The sequence below is a fragment of the Eucyclogobius newberryi genome, unplaced genomic scaffold, assembly GCF_026437365.1.
Source record: "Eucyclogobius newberryi isolate DKJ021-1_F unplaced genomic scaffold, fEucNew1.0.hap1 SCAF_20, whole genome shotgun sequence".
NCBI lineage: Eukaryota > Metazoa > Chordata > Actinopteri > Gobiiformes > Gobiidae > Eucyclogobius > Eucyclogobius newberryi.
Window position 1 is genome coordinate 1,588,079 of NW_027315835.1, and position 17,500 is coordinate 1,605,578.

The following is a 17,500-nucleotide window of genomic DNA, read 5'->3' on the forward strand; positions in this document are numbered from 1 at the left end:
GAACAGAGATTAGTGACCTCAGTGTCCTCCCTCAAAACCCTATATTGTCAGATCATTTCCTAATTACCTTTAAGTTTATTCTTAAAGATCATCCAGTCCCACAAAATAAAGTTATAATGAAAAGGACAATATCTGAAAAATCTATCTCAAAATTCAAAGAAATAATAGAGCCAATATTCAGTGACATGTCATGTGATCATGTCATGTGATCATGTCATGTGATCATGTCATGTGATCATGTCATGTGATCATGTCATGTGATCATGTCATGTGATCATGTCATGTGATCAGGTCATGTGATCATGTCATGTGATCATGCCATGTGATCATGTCATGTGATCCTGCTGAGAACAGCTTTAGTCCCAGTTTAAGTGATCAATTTGCCGACTTGACCATGAATTCTCTGAAGTCTGCTCTTGACGTTGTCGCGCCGTTAAAACAGAAGGTCTTTAGGCCAAAGCGCCTCCCCATGGTACAACCAAGAACTGCGTTCAAATAAACAAAGAGTTAGAAAGTTAGAGGGATTATTTCGTCGCTCTCACACCGAAGAATCCCTAAAACCAGGAAAAGTTGCCTGCTGTCCTATAAGCAGGCTCTGCGTAAGGCCCAAACCAGATATTATTCAAATCTAATAGAAGTCAACAAAAGTAACACTAAATTCCTTTTCAGCACTGTAGCTAGGCTAACAAACTGTCACAGCTGTAGAGCCCTCAATCCCAGCTACACTTAGCTCTGATGATTTCCTCCTATTTTTTAATAATAAAATAAAAACAATCAGAGATAAATTAGATGAAATTACCCCCGCTATTAGCCCTGAACTAGCCCAAGCTGTAAATCTAACGTCCCATATAAATCCACCTGTAAACCTAGAAAGGTTCACAGCTGTTGATCAAGCAGAGATAACTTCAGCCATTATGTCCTCTAAAAGCTCCACTTGTGTCCTAGACCCCATTCCAAGCTCCTCAAAGACATTCTTCCCCTAATTATAGACCCTATTCTTAATATAATAAATACTTCACTCGAAAGTGGCTATGTTCCACAGTCCTTCAAACATGCAGTCATTAAACCTCTTCTGAAAAAGCCTAATCTAGATCCCGACCTATTGGTAAACTACAGACCTATTTCAAATCTTCCCTTCGTCTCTAAAATCCTTGAAAAAGTTGTAGTAAAACAGCTTTGTCGCCACCTGCAGGACAATAACTTATTTGAAGTTTTCCAGTCAGGGTTCAGAGCCCACCACAGCACTGAAACTGCACTAGTTAAAGTCACAAATGATTTGTTATTAGCCGCTGACGATGGACTGGTCTCAATCCTGGTTCTGTTGGACCTCAGCGCAGCGTTTGACACCATTGACCACAACATTCTACTGCAGAGGTTAGAATGTGATGTAGGTGTTGGAGGAACAGCCCTCAGCTGGTTTAAATCCTATCTATCTGATAGGTTCCAATTTGTTAATGTAAACCAGAGCTCCTCACCAAGCTCTAAAGTAATTTACGGTGTGCCACAGGGTTCGGTACTCGGTCCAATTCTGTTTACTCTTTATATGCTGCCATTAGGCAACATTATCAGGTCACATGGCATTAACTTCCACTGCTATGCAGACGACACTCAGCTGTATTTATCAATGAAACCTGATCAGAGCGATCAAGTAGACAGACTTAGTACCTGTGTGAAGGAGATAAAAACCTGGATGACACTAAACTACCTGCTTCTTAACCCTGAAAAAACCGAGGTCATTGTGCTTGGCCCTAAGCATCTACGAGACGCTCTATCTGAGCAGATAGTCACACTGGACAATGTCAGTGTAGCCTCCAGTTCTACTGTAAGAAACCTTGGAGTCTTATTTGACCAGGAGCTCTCATTTAAAGCTCATATAAATCAAGCTTGTAAAACAGCCTATTTCCATTTGCGCAACAAGAGCCAAAATCAGAAGAATCCTGCCTAAAAGTGATGCCAAAAAACTTATCCATGCATTTGTAACGACTAGATTAGACTACTGTAACTCCCTGCTTGCAGCGTGTCCTAAAAGCTCCATAAAAAGCTTTCAACTGGTTCAAAATGCAGCAGCAAGATTACTAACAGGAACAAAAAGAAGAGAGCACATTACGCCGGTGCTGAAGTCTCTTCACTGGCTCCCCGTCGAGTCTAGAATCAAATTCAAAATTCTACTCTTGACCTACAAAGCCATAAATGACATGGCCCCATCCTACCTCAAAGATGCTATAGAACCATATCATCCAAACAGAGCCCTTCGCTCTCAGAATGCTGGCCTTCTGGTGGTGCCAAGAGTCTCTAAAAGTACTGTAGGAGGTAGAGCGTTTAGCTACCAAGCTCCTGTGTTATGGAATCAGCTCCCGACCCATGTTAAATATGCTGAGACAGTCTCTTCATTTAAGTCCAGGCTTAAAACGTTCCTCTTCGAAATCGCTTATGGTCAGAGTAGTTAGGAACAGAAACATAAACCCACAGCTTCAGCTACGCTGCCCTAGGAGTAACTGTGCTGGGGGAAGTATGACAGCTTGAGCACTATCCTCTTCTTCTGACTACTTATTCTATCAAACAATATTTATTTTTTGATTCCACTTGCAAACTGTTCACCGCCTTCTTTTCTTTCTCTCACTCCTGAGGACCTGTGGACCCAGATGCCCCTCTCCTGGTGAAGTGGTCCCTGCCCCGTGTGGACGGTCCCTCATCTGCCTGAAGAGTGGCTCCAGTTCGCCTCAGTCGGTCCCTCATCTGCCTGAAGAGTGGGTCCAGCTCGCCTCCGACGGTCCCTCTTCTGCCTGAAGAGTGGGTCCAGTTCGCCTCAGTCGGTCCCTCATCTGCCTGAAGAGTGGGTCCAGCTCCAGTCTCCTCGTGTCCGTCTGTCCGTCTGTGAGAGTCGGATCTCTCCTTCACTGGAACTCCTCCAGGTTTCTACGTTTTTTCCCAAAGAGGTTTTTTTTGTAGTTTTTCCTGGCCGAGAAGGAGAGTCTAAGGACAGAGGACACTGGGACATCGTCCCTCGCCACCACAGACATTGTTGATTCATTTCTGCCTGTGGCCCTCAGAGGCAACTGTTGTTGTGATTTTGGGCCTTACAAAAATAAATTGATTTGATTTGATTTGATTAGTAGTAGTAGTATTTGTACCTCCAGAGCAGTACTGCGTGTGTGTGGCTGCAGTAGTAGTAGTATTTGTACCTCCAGAGCAGTACTGCGTGTGTGTGGCAGCAGTAGTAGTAGTATTTGTACCTCAAGAGCAGTACTGCGTGTGTGTGGCAGCAGTAGTAGTAGTAGTATTTGTACCTCCAGAGCAGTACTGCGTGTGTGTGGCAGCAGTAGTAGTAGTATTTGTACCTCCAGAGCAGTACTGCGTGTGTGTGGCAGCAGTAGTAGTAGTATTTGTACCTCCAGAGCAGTACTGCGTGTGTGTTTCTCTGACTTGCAGTAGAAGTTTCTCCATGGCCTCGATCTGACCTCGGCGCTTGGATTCTCGGCCGTCGCTCTCTCTCCAGTCTGAAAGAACGAGTGGTCAGGTGATCATGGAGCGAGTGGTGTGGTCAGAAGATCATGGAGCGTGTGGTGTGGTCAGAAGATCATGGAGCGTGTGGTGTGGTCAGAAGATCATGGAGCGTGTGGTGTGGTCAGAAGATCATGGAGCGTGTGGTGTGGTCAGGTGATCATGGAGCGTGTGGTGTGGTCAGAAGATCATGGAGCGTGTGGTGTGGTCAGAAGATCATGGAGCGTGTGGTCAGAAGATCATGGAGCGTGTGGTCAGAAGATCATGGAGCGTGTGGTGTGGTCAGAAGATCATGGAGCGAGTGGTCAGAAGATCATGGAGCGTGTGGTCAGAAGATCATGGAGCGAGTGGTCAGAAGATCATGGAGCGTGTGGTCAGAAGATCATGGAGTGTGTGGTGTGGTCAGAAGATCATGGAGCGTGTGGTGTGGTCAGAAGATCATGGAGCGTGTGGTGTGTTCAGAAGATCATGAAGCGTGTGGTGTGGTCAGAAGATCATGGAGCGAGTGGTCAGAAGATCATGGAGCGTGTGGTGTGGTCAGAAGATCATGAAGCGTGTGGTGTGGTCAGAAGATCATGGAGGGAGTGGCGAGTGGTCAGAAGATCATGGGACGAGTGGCGAGTGGTCAGAAGATCATGGAGGGAGTGGCGAGTGGTCAGAAGATCATGGGACGAGTGGTGTGGTCAGAAGATCATGGAGTGAGTGGTCAGAAGATCATGGAGCGTGTGGTCAGAAGATCATGGAGCGTGTGGTGTGGTCAGAAGATCATGGAGCGAGTGGTCAGAAGATCATGGAGCGTGTGGTCAGAAGATCATGGAGCGAGTGGTCAGAAGATCATGGAGCGTGTGGTGTGGTCAGAAGATCATGAAGCGTGTGGTGTGGTCAGAAGATCATGGAGCGAGTGGTCAGAAGTTCATGGGACGAGTGGCGAGTGGTCAGAAGATCATGGAGGGAGTGGTGTGGTCAGAAGATCATGGAGCGAGTGGTCAGAAGATCATGGAGCGTGTGGTCAGAAGATCATGGAGCGAGTGGTCAGAAGATCATGGAGCGTGTGGTGTGGTCAGAAGATCATGAAGCGTGTGGTCAGAAGATCATGGAGCGTGTGGTGTGGTCAGAAGATCATGGAGCGAGTGGTCAGGACAATCAGGACGAGCAGTGACCGACCAATAAACTCTAAAATGACCGTGTGTCATAGCTATATCTAAAATATATATCCAAATAAGGCCGTTTCCCCCTCTACAGGCGCTGAGCAGTACTGCAGGAAGCTCGGCTCTTCTTCTCCTGCAGCAGCTCAGTCTGTGGGCGTGTTCAGAGGCCCGTTCATGCTCCGCCCACTAACATGAGCTCTAACTGAGCATGTGCAGAGGAGAAGCTCTTGCTCTTCATCTTCATCTTCACTTTAACAGACACGGAAAAAGAAGCAGAAACCTTGGAGTCAGAGCTCTACTGCTGCTGCCATGGCAACGCCTCAAACTCTTTTATCTTCACATTCCTCCTGAAGTCAGTGAAAACAAAGCTCGTGACCTCAAACATCTGAGGTTCACCAGAAGAAGAAGTCGTGATGTTTTTGAGCAAAGGGACGAAAACAGAGTTTAACTGGAGTTTAACTGGAGTTTAACTGGAGTTTAACTGGAGTTTAACTGGAGTTTAACGGGAGTGTAACGGGAGTTTAACGGGAGTGTAACGGGAGTGTAACTGGAGTGTAACGGGAGTTTAACTGGAGTGTAACGGGAGTTTAACGGGAGTGTAACGGGAGTGTAACTGGAGTGTAACGGGAGTTTAACTGGAGTGTAACGGGAGTTTAACCAGAGTTTAACCGGAGTTTAACGGGAGTTTAACTGAAGTGTAACGGGAGTTTAACTGGAGTGTAACTGGAGTGTAACTGGAGTGTAACGGGAGTTTAACTGGAGTGTAACTGGAGTGTAACTGGAGTGTAACTGGAGTTTAACTGGAGTTTAACTCGAGTTTAACGGGAGTTTAACGGGAGTGTAACGGGAGTTTAACTGGAGTTTAACTGGAGTGTAACTGGAGTGTAACTGGAGTTTAACTGGAGTTTAACTGGAGTTTAACTGGAGTGTAACTGGAGTGTAACGGGAGTGTAACTGGAGTGTAACTGGAGTTTAACTGGAGTTTAACTGGAGTTTAACGGGAGTGTAACGGGAGTTTAACGGGAGTTTAACGGGAGTTTAACTGGAGTGTAACTGGAGTGTAACTGGAGTGTAACTGGAGTTTAACTGGAGTTTAACTGGAGTTTAACTGGAGTCTAACTGGAGTTTGCATTAGTGAGTCCATGAACAATGTGCTAAAACGTGCTAAAACGTGCTAAAATGTGCCTTTAAACGTCTTCAGGTCCAAGTGAAGTGAATGGAATGTAAAAACACAATAGAAGTATCTCTGCGTACTCTGCGTACTCTGCGTACTCTGTGTTTGGAGGATTACACCGAGAGTTTGTTGTGTTTTTAACTTGAATCTACTGCACTTTTTATTGCACTCGATATTGTAAATGTGATGATACAAGTTCGTAGTTCGTGGTGGTGGTGGTGGTGGTGGTGGTGGTGGTGGTGGTGGTGGTGTCAGTACTTGCAGTATCAGTCATACTCACTAGATGGCGCTGCAGATGGCGGCAGTGATGCGGCCGCTGGACCCCACCCCTTCATGTTGTAGGCGGAGACTCGCACGTAGTAAACTTGACCCTGAAAATCACACGTGTTTATGCATTTGAGCCTCTGCGTTTTCAAAGTCCACGAGGCTCAGAAAGATTTAAAACGTGGAAAATAAACCAAACATTATACATTTAAATCCATCTTCAAAAACAAACACTTCTAATATTATGAAGATTTTCGTGCAGTGTATTTTGCATTTTGTTTTGTATTTTCCTTCTATATTCTTGTATTTCAGTAGATTAAACCAGGACTAAGGGCGTGTCCACACTCTAAATCACCTTTGAAGTACAAATATGCTGCATTTTCTGTATTGTTTTTATCCTTTAAACCTGGTCTTGTCCCTTCAGTTTTGCATCGCTGCCATTTCCCCCTGGACTCTCTGAGCTTTGGCTCCATCTACAGGCCGCAGAGGGAATCACAGTTTAAAAGCCTCACGTCCTGATGGTGACGAGATGAAGAGTGTTTCTGAGGCTCGGAGAGAGAGGACTAACAACATTTGGACATGAGTTTGGAATAAAGTCAGTTCATATTTTCATGTTTTGTGCCTGAGGAGCAAAGTCGTCTCTAAACACAAAGGGAGCGGTTACTTTAGAGCGTAAAGAAGGAAGCGGGAGTTCAGAAGTGTTCAGGAGAGACACAAACGACACTGAACTGTGTCATAAACCATCCCTAAAAGCTCCATTTCATCAAACAAACCCGACAAAACAATTAAGTCTGATTGTTTTTCCCGTTAACGATGAATCATTCAGAAGCTTTTATGAAAATACTCTGCGCTTAAGTCTGGATGCACTGAAAGAACTCGTTTGTGATCCACAAACACAAATCCTGCCGTTTGTTCATGTTTTAAGAGTGTTTGCATGTTCTCCCTGTGTCTGCGTCACAATCCTCTGCACACTGTGAACCGAGCGTAATCTCTGCAAATCAAAGCCTTTATTCTGTTTTAAATGTTCGCTCCAGCGTTTAGACAAATGTCATGATTCTACCAACAGATTTTGTTTTTGGCCATTTCCCATCTCTCAATGCTTTTTTTGTGCATTTGGGGCGCCAATTTTTTTAATTTTAGAAAAAAGAAAGCCAGAATGTAGAGGGGCACGATTTTTAGAGGTGTGCCCCTTTTTGTGACTCTTCGTCAATGTCACTGGGTGAACAATAAGGGGGCGTGTCCTGAGGAGAAGAAGAAGAATATTCTGATGTGAAAACAATGTTTCCCATTTTTATAAATATCATAAACTATATATTTTGGTAAAGCACTTTCCTCCCTCATGGTCACTGACGGGTACTTTCGATCCTTTTGAGCGGGCTCCGCCCACTTTGTGTTTTTGGCCCTCTACAGTAATAATGATACATTTTTGCATCACATGTTTATATGAACGGAACAAGCACGAGACGTGTTCATGAGACACAAACGCTTTATATGAAAGTAAATCGCTCGTTTAGTGCCACCTTTGCACGAGCTTCGCCCGTTTACAACGATAATGTTCCATTTTCCTAATGCTAATTAGTCTGCAGGGGGCGTGCATGGGGGAGGAGTTAGTGAGTGTTTGGAAGTGGGCGAGCATGAAACGCTCGATTTCGTGCGCACTTTCGCAGCCGAGCTGTGCACGACCTTATGGAACTGAGAGGCCTCTCGCCGGCTTGTGGCGTTCGGGCCTAATAATGATAATGATAATGATAATAATAATAATATAATAATTATATTACCGTGGTGAGTCCGGTGATGGAGAATTTCAGGCTTTGCAGATTGTCCAGAACAGCGTCTCCCGCGGCGATGGAGAAGTCGTGGTCACTGCTCCACTCAACTGACCAAACAAACATTTATTATGATAATCTTGACTTTTGCTTAATCAGTGTGAATATGAATCTGTCACAAATGTCATGCAAACACTGGATTTATTCTTCTCATTTCCACCTGTGATTTCCTTTTGTCCCGAGAGTCGTTTATGACGGAGGAGGAATAATATGAATTAAAGCCGCAAGCGGCATCCAACGGCCCTCGCGGGCCGCCGGCCTTCCGACTCTGCGCTTTCGACTTGATAAAGATGGCGCCCTTATTGTGTGTTGAATTAAAAAAGAACTTGACAGACGGCGACACATTGGACATGGCCAATCCAGTGCAAATCAACACAAGTGTCAGTCAAATGTGCTGCTCCGCCGCACAGAGACCGTAGCACTTGGAATATAAATATGGATAACTTTTGATGCCCCGCCTGTGTAGATGATATTTCCCAAAGTAAAGCTTGATCGAGCTATTGCCCACGGAGGAGTTTGTTAAAGTGTGAAGCGTAAATGTGAACATTTCAAAGATTTGGCGTTTTTCCCATTTGTGACAGGATATTTGCAGCTCCACGGCAAAGAGACCGTACCACTTAAAATCAAAATATGACTAACTTTTGATGCCCCGCTTGTGTAGATGATATTTCCCAAATATGATCTTGATCAAGCTATCGCCCTAGGAGGAGTTTGTTAAAGCGTGAAGCGTAAAAATGTGGATATTCGAGAGATTTAGCGATTTTCCCATAGAGATAACATGGGAGGTTTCCGTCATGGCTACGGCTGCGCCGTAAAAATTAAGGCATAAGTTTGATTGGCCTTTTGCTCGGGACCCAAAACAGAATTTTGGGCAAAGTTTAGAACATTTGTGTAAAACCAGTTTTTGTTCATCAATGTTCACTCAATGGCAACTCTGTAGGGGGCGCTGTCGCGCCCATTTAAATTTTGTCATCCTAAACTGGTCCAAACTTGAAAGTTTAACAACTGATTCAAATTTGGTCCTAATCAGACTTGTTTTGATCAAATGGGAGCAATTTTTAGAATTGCAATATCTCAAAATAAGATGTCCAACTTTGTGGCTGCGCCGCACACGGACCATAAAAGGTATCCCAAAAATTTGGATAACTTTAGATGCCCCACTTGTCTAGAGGACGTACACCAATTTTCAAGTCGGTGGGCAAAACGCCCTAGGAGGAGTTTGTCAAAGTTTGACGTGAACAAAATAGTTGACTCAGCGTGTTTTCATGTTCAAAGGAAGATGGCGGCCATAGGGTAAGTCTGGGGGCGTGGCCACAATAATATTTTTTGTTTGTCCTCATGAGAGGAATGCGTGTCCCGAATTTCGTAGCTTTACGCCAAAGTTGACCTCGGGGCGTCTCCCATGGGCGCAATGTATTTTGACTTTTGTCGGTGGCGCTGTCGCGCCATTTTTTGACGGAAAAAAAAAATGGCCGAGAAAAAACTACATTTTTCGCCCATTCTGAATTTTGGGCAAAGTTTGGTGAGTTTTTGAGCATGTTCAGGGGGTCAAATTAGAGCTCGAAAAGCAGAAGAACAAGAAAAAAAAATAAAATAATAATAATAATATTTTTAGCAAAAACAATATAGCCGTTTCCACTATAACAACAAATTATACATCGTTTGAAAGCTCTAAGCCTTCCCCATGCCGCCATGGGGTGGAATCATCATTACGAGCGCTTACGCGCTCGTCACTCCCTATTCCGTCGGGATGCCCCGCCCACTCCCCATAGACTTCCATTGATTTGAGCAGATACATTAGATACTATTTCTGTCATAGCAGGAGTAAGTATGTATGATCCATGCCTTCGGCATGGGCTAGTTCACTGTACTTGCCAGGGGCGACGGGGTACCCTGTCGGACAGTTGGGAGCAATAGGCCCTCCGCCCTGCTGGGGCTTGGGCCTAATAATATGAATAAAACTGAGAGAAGTGCTTCTCACAGCAGAACGTTGCTTTAACTGTAAATGTGTTTGACCCACTTAATGGGCCACGCCTCAAACGCTCAGAGTTAGCATTAGCCTCAGAGAGCGCTAGCATAGTGTGCAGAATGTGCAGAGCGTGCAGAGTGAACTCTGCACGCTCTGCTACTCTGCTAGCGCTCTCTGAGGCTAACGCTAACTCTGAGGCTAACAATAGCTCTGAGGCTAACGCTAGCTTTGAAGCTAACACTGGCGCTGAGGCTAACGCTAGCTCTGAGGCTAACACTAGCTCTACAATGTTTTCAGAGTAAATGTGATGATGTCGTACGGCAAAGATCCAGATCATTTTATTGATCACATTTTACATGAAATAATCTAAAGATAAATTGACACATTTTAACTCTAAAACCTTTAATATCATAAGAATCTGCATTTGAACTATAGAGCGCTGTGATGTCATCAGACGTATAGAGCGCTGTGATGTCATCAGACGTATAGAGCGCTGTGATGTCATCAGACGTATAGAGCGCTGTGATGTCATCAGACGTATAGAGCGCTGTGATGTCATCAGACGTATAGAGCGCTGTGATGTCATCAGACGTATAGAGCGCTGTGATGTCATCAGACGTATAGAGCGCTGTGATGTCATCAGACGTATAGAACGCTGTGATGTCATCAGACGTATAGAACGCTGTGATGTCAGACGTATAGAGCGCTGTGATGTCATCAGACGTATAGAGCGCTGTGATGTCAGACGTATAGAGCGCTGTGATGTCATCAGACGTATAGAGCGCTGTGATGTCATCAGACGTATAGAGCGCTGTGATGTCATCAGACGTATAGAACGCTGTGATGTCATCAGACGTATAGAGCGCTGTGATGTCATCAGACGTATAGAGCGCTGTGATGTCATCAGACGTATAGAGCGCTGTGATGTCATCAGACGTATAGAGCGCTGTGATGTCATCAGACGTATAGAACGCTGTGATGTCATCAGACGTATAGAACGCTGTGATGTCATCAGACGTATAGAACGCTGTGATGTCATCAGACGTATAGAACGCTGTGATGTCATCAGACGTATAGAGCGCTGTGATGTCATCAGACGTATAGAGCGCTGTGATGTCATCAGACGTATAGAACGCTGTGATGTCATCAGACGTATAGAGCGCTGTGATGTCATCAGACGTATAGAACGCTGTGATGTCATCAGACGTACCTCTGTACTTGGTGACGACTGTAGAGTTGAGGCTCTGCGGCTCCTGGAAGCTGACGCTCAGAGTAGAGCTGCCGCTCACGCTCAGACGCACCATCGTCGGGGCTTCAGGGGGCCCTGGACAGAGAAGGATTTGGACTGGTACCTCAGACCCAGACTGTGACTCAGACCTGGTTTTGGCCCCAGACTGTGATTCAGACCTGGTTTTGGCCCCAGACTGTGACTCGGGCCCCTGGTTTGGCCCCTGTGACTCACGTGCGTGCTGGAAGCCCGTCTTCATGCGCGCGTACAGTCGGCTCCTCCATTCCCAGCTCCTGAGGGCCTTGTGGTTGTGACACGCGTCCAGAGAAAGACCTTCTCTTTGGGCCTGAGCCGCCAACTCAGCCGCTCGGACCTCGGCCTCGTGGACCAGAGACGAGAGGTGGGCCTCACGAGAGTCCACCGAGGACACTGAGGAGGACAGGGGACAACTATCAGCCTAAAGAGGGCCTAAAGAGGCAAGGCAAGTTTATTTGTAGAGCACATTTCATACACAAGGCAATTCAAAGCTTCACAGCAGGAAAAATGCATTCAAATCACAAAGAAATTACAGAAACAGAAATACAATAAAATTAACTAAATTAAAAATTATCAATCCAACTGATTTTCTAAACTAATAAAATCACAAACAAAAGAGAAGAGTGCAAAGAAAAAATCCTTTCAGTCATATGCGCAGCTAAACAAGGTCTAAAACCTGACTGAAAAACAACAAATGAGTTGTTTATTAAGAGGAAATCTGTGAGCTGTTGGTAAACAACCTTTTCAAGGACTTTGCCCAAAAATGGCAGATTAGAGATGGGCCGGTAATGACTCAGTACTGCGGCATCAAGACTGCTCTTCTTTAGGAGAGGCTTTATGACCGCAGTTTTCAAAGACATTGGGAATGTTCCAGATTGAAGCGACATGTTAACTATGTGAGTGAATGGTGCTAACAAACTGTTCAGCACAGACTTTAGAAATCTGGTGGGTAACACATCAAGGCAGCATGTAGATGAACTCAGACTGGTGATGATCTCATGGACAGTTTTGTCAGTTACTGGTGCAAAGTGAGTCAGCTCTAAGTGTCTTGGTGGTTTTAGGGTAATTTTTTGCATTGTGGGATTTATAGCATTTTTAATGCCCTGAACTTTGTCATTAAAGAATAATGCAAACTCATTACACTTGGATGTGGAAATGAGTTCTAACGGCAGCTGAGCTGGAGGGTTTGTTAATCTGTTTACTGTGGCAAACAGGACACGCGAGTTGTTACTGCAGCTTCCAATTATTTCAGAAAAATATCTTTCCCTAGTTCTACATAAGATTAGGTTGTACATATTCAGCTTTTCTTTGTAAATCTCTTTTTGAACCTGGAGCTTTGACTTGCGCCATTTCCGTTCGGCCCTGCGGCACTCCCTTTTCTGTGCCCTGACCGAATCATCATTTCTCCACGGCGCCTTCTGCTTATTTTTAACCATTTTAGCCTTTATAGGGGCGATGGTGTCCAGAACATTCAAAACACTAGATGTAACAGAGTTCAACAAATCATTTACATTAGAACATGAGACATTTTCGAAGTTTATCATTTCCATAAACAGTGCACCTGTGCCATCACTTATGTGTCTCCTCTGAACAACTGCAGGACCAACCGGAGGTTGGGGAGAAACAGACAGGTCAAAGAAGACACAGAAATGATCAGACAGAGCAACATCGATCACATTAACATTTGAAATATTTACCCCCTTTGTAATTATGAGATCTAGAGTGTGTCCTTTGCTGTGGGTGGGGCCTCTCACATGCTGAGTAAGACTGAAGGTTTCAAGGACAGCATCAAGCTCTTTAGCGTTTCTGTCACAAATATTATCAACATGCACATTGAAATCACCTGTAATGACCAAACCATCAAAGTCTGTGCATACGACTGAAAGCATCTCAGTAAAATCGTCAATAAAACTTTGGCAGTGCTGGGGAGGCTTGTATAAAACAATGAAGAGAATGGATGGAGACCGTTTTAGCTCCATTTTAAAGGATACATACTCAAATGATGAAAACACCCCAAAAGACAACCTGCGGGTAATTATTTCATCTCTAAAGACAGCACAGACTCCACCCCCTTTTTTGTTTTCTCGTGTTTCAGATTCAAACTTAAAGTTGGGTGGAGCAGATTCTATCAGAACTACATTTCCTGTGTTTTTGTCAAGCCATGTTTCAGTTAAAAACATAAAATCAAGATTATAAGAAGAAATAAAATTATTCATTAAGAGAGATTTGTTACATAAGGATCTGACATTTAGCACAGCAAGTTTCAGACTAGTTTCAGTGAGACTGGGCTTTATCTTTTCACAGGGAATATGAATCACATTTCTCAGATTGGGCCTGACTCGCATTTTGTTTTTCCATCTGTGTGATGTGACTACAGAAATAGCACTAGGGGGGGCTCTTTTTACATAGGGCCCCGGGTTGGTTTGATTTTTAATGTGACAATAAGTCCCGGCAACGCTGAGACCCAGTGCATCCTAGCTATGGGAGATACCAGGTGAGAGACGAGGTTGGATGGGTGGTGGGGCTTTTGTAGCCAAGGAGAGTTTGGGACCAGGTGAGAGGCGAGGGGGGATGGGTGGTGGGGCTTTTGTTGGTGTAGTCGGCATAGCCCTTGCTATATTGGGCGTGAGTGGAGCCATCTTAATGCCTGATTTGATCAGACTTTCAAAATGGCTGGGAAGGCCCATGGGTGAGAGTGGAGATGAGAAGGAGAATGAAGAATCTTTAGTGGGAGTAGATGTTGCAGGGGGAACCCAGGGCTGGTGTGAAGGCAGGGGCGATGACAGGGATGTTGTTGGGCTTGTCACAGATGGGTCCGAGGCCTTTGAAGATTGTTCCTTTGCTGGAGGCGGTGGAGGTGAATGTGGAGCAGCTGGAGCTGAATCCTTTGCTGGTGGTGGTGGAGCAGCTGCTGATGAATCCTTTGGTGGAGGCTGAGGTTGTGGTGCTTTTGATGTTGAAACATTGGCTCGGTCTCTGGCTGAGGGAGCAGGAATTCTTCTCTCATTCCTCTCTTCTCTAACTATCTGCTCAGGACCCTGTCCAGGCCCAGTCCAATGCCTCAGAGCGTGGAGCAGGTTCTCTGTCAGCACCCTCACTCCACCTCTGCATAGGTGGGGGCCATTTCTCTTAAACAGGTCCTCTCGTTTCCAGAATAGATAGAAGTTCTCAATGTAGTGTAGTCCTCGCGGGGAACACTCTTTGGACAGCCATGTGTTCAGCTGAAGAAGCCGGCTAAACTTGTTTATCCTCCTGTCGATGTTTGGAAGAGGTCCACTTATGAAAGTTTTGATTTCCATTTTATCAAGCACGTCGAATAACTTCAAGAAGTCTTTTTTCAAAACTTCAGTCTGTTCCCGCCGCATGTCCACTGCACCCACGTGCACAATCAGCTGTTTAGCTCCTCCATGCTTAGCCATAATATTTGGAAGGAGTGACGTTATCTCAGAAACAGTGGCGCTTGGAAAAGAATGTGTGTTTATCTTTTCATGCGTCACGTGACTTATCGCGCCGTCCCCAACTAAAACAATCTGCGTGACCTTGGCAGATCCTCCTCGCTGTATTTTGGCCACGTCATCTTTCCTTTTTTCATTTAATTCCATCTCTGAAAGTGGTAAAAATCTGTTGGTGAGCTGTATTTTAGGTGACTTCACGTTATCTTTGTATCGTTTAGGCTTTGCTCCAAGTTTGTTCCAAGAAACAGCCTGGTCTTTCTGGTTTTTAGACAGTTTTGGAAACGACACAGAGTCACTGCGGTTTAGGTTGAAAGTAGCAGTTTTTCTTGTAAAAAGTGTGCTCTTCTTACCGTCGGTTGACACAGGAATGGTATCGTGAAGAACTTTTTCAGATTCCAAAACAAATATCCGTGTTTTCAGCTCATTAATTTCTTGTTGATATTTCCAACAGCGTTCACAGTCTTTCTCCCTTCTTCTCCCGGACATGTCGCTGGCGTCAGATTTGTCGTTAAAACTGGAAAAATGTTCTTAAAATCCTTGGTTTACTTGAAAAAGTCTAAAGCAAAAATGTTTGGAAGACAAAAACTGATTAAAAAGCAAAATAAATAAGGAAAGCAGCGATAGCAAGCGGAGCGAGCAAAAAAGCGTGTGCACTCTTCGGAAGCAGGAACGTAAAGTGGGGGCTAAAGAGGGGCTAAAGAGGGCCTAAAGAGAGTCTAAAGAGAGTCTAAAGAGAGTCTAAAGAGGGTCTAAAGAGGGTCTAAAGAGAGTCTAAAGAGAGTCTAAAGAGAGTCTAAAGAGAGTCTAAAGAGGGTCTAAAGAGGGTCTAAAGAGAGTCTAAAGAGAGTCTAAAGAGGGTCTAAAGAGGGTCTAAAGAGAGTCTAAAGAGAGTCTAAAGAGAGTCTAAAGAGGGTCTAAAGAGGCACTAAAGAGGGTCTAAAGAGAGTCTAAAGAGGGTCTAAAGAGGGTCTAAAGAGGGTCTAAAGAGGGTCTAAAGAGAGTCTAAAGAGAGTCTAAAGAGGGTCTAAACTTTTTCACTTGGCCTGAGTGTTGTCACCTCTGTGTGGAGGATGTCCATGTGAGCGATCATAGCTGTGTTTTATTTGAATTGAACTTTTCTCCTGAGCCTGTGCCTCAAACATCAGGTCTCAGAGGCGCATTATCACTGCAAATACAGCCGTCCAATTTTCTGCTGTATTTGATCCTCATTGTTTATGAATTGTCTTGATGTGGACAGTTGAATTAATTCCTTTAACAGCCAATGTTTATCCATTTTAGATCAGGTGGCACCTGTAAAATCCACTGTGTCATCACAGAAAAAAGCTTGTCCTTGGATAAATGAAGATATCCTAAACCTAAAGAGACTATGTCGGAAAACTGAGCGTCTGTGGAAGACCTCCAGTCTTGAGGTCATAGGTCACACCTCAGAGAGCTTGTGTCATCTTACAATGAAATGATGGAAAGTTCCAGAGCTGATTACTTCCGTCAGCTAATAACATCCAACAAGAAAAACCACAAAGTGTTTGACACTATAAATTCTATTGTTTGTCCTTCAGCTGCAGTGACTCCTGTTTCCTGCAAAGCAACGAACTCATGTTCTTCATCGATAAGATCAAGATGATCAAAGACCAAATCCCACTCCCATTGTCTGATAAACCTGTTTCTGTGGAGCCTGTTTCCCAAAACTGCTCTTCTTTTAAGCCTGTCACTCTAGAAGACGTCTCAGCTCTGGTGACCAAGATGAAACCCTCCTCTTGTACATCAGATGCCCTTCCCTGCAGGCTCTTCCTCAAAGTGTTTGATGTTATTGGCCCCTGGGGGACCAAAATGGTAAATCTCTCTCTTTCTACTGGTGTGTTTCCTGGTCCATTTAAACATGCCATAGTTGAGCCTTTACTGAAAAAAACTAACTTGGACCCGACAGACCCCAAAAGTTTCAGACCCATATCAAAGCTCCCGTTCATGTCCAAGATCCTTGAGAAGGTGGTCTCTGAACAACAGTCAGATTTCCTTGATCAGTCAAACATTCACGACTCTTTTCAATCTGGTTTCCGCAAACATCATTCCATGGAAACCGCATTGCTCAAAGTGTCCAGTGACATTATGATGTCTGCTGATTCTGGGAAATGCACTGTTTTAGTTCTGTTGGATTTATCTGCACGGTTGACCTTTGACACTGTCGACCATCATATCCTGTTGAACAGATTGAGGGACCTGATTGGACGATCGGGGTCAGTTCTTCATTGGTTTTCCTCATATTTATCCGGTCGGAGCTTTAGTGTCGCTGCAAACCAAATAATGTCCGACTCAGCTGATCTGTTGTGTGGAGTTCCTCAGGGCTCCGTCTTGGGTCCCGTCCTATTTTTACTTTATATAATCCCCCTGGGAATGATCATTAAAGAGTTTAGTGATGTGTCCTACCACCTGTTCATGACGATATTCAGCTCTATTGCTCTTTTAAACCTTCTGAGATCCAGAAGCTGAACTCCTTGGTCAGTTGTTTAGTGCAAATAAAACAATGGCTGAGTAAAAACTCTGCAGCTAAATGCTGACAAAACAGAAACTCTGATTATTGCCCCTGATGATGCCATTCCAGGGATAAACCAGCACTTGGGTGTTTTAGGCCAGACTGTAAAACCAAGTCTTAGAAACTTGGGTGTTGTCTTTGACACAGACATGTCTTTAGAACACCACTCTAAGCTGTTGACCAGGAACTGTTTCTTTCAGTTGAGGAAAATCTCTAAACTCAGGAAAATAATGTCTCAAAATGATCTGGAACTTATAATTCATGCATTTGTGTCTTCACGTTTAGACTATTGTAACAGTTTGTTTTCCTGTCTTAACAAGAAGGAACTCTCGTCTGCAGCTGCTCCAGAACTCACTAAGGTCCTTGGACCAG

At 44.4% G+C, this 17,500-nt stretch overlaps 1 protein-coding gene across 1 annotated transcript in view; it reads right to left on the reverse strand.

Annotated features, from left to right (window-relative positions):
- ankfn1a (ankyrin repeat and fibronectin type III domain containing 1a) overlaps window positions 1-17,500 on the reverse strand; it is a 132,957-nt gene that overhangs the window by 72,043 nt on the left and 43,414 nt on the right. Inside the window, exons 5-9 of the mRNA XM_072456791.1 lie at window positions 11,345-11,539; window positions 11,093-11,206; window positions 7,866-7,963; window positions 6,104-6,194; window positions 3,390-3,497 (exon numbers count right to left, since the gene is read on the reverse strand). Of these exons, the coding sequence (XP_072312892.1) occupies window positions 3,390-3,497; window positions 6,104-6,194; window positions 7,866-7,963; window positions 11,093-11,206; window positions 11,345-11,539 (606 nt within the window). The remainder of the gene's footprint in view (window positions 1-3,389; window positions 3,498-6,103; window positions 6,195-7,865; window positions 7,964-11,092; window positions 11,207-11,344; window positions 11,540-17,500) is intronic.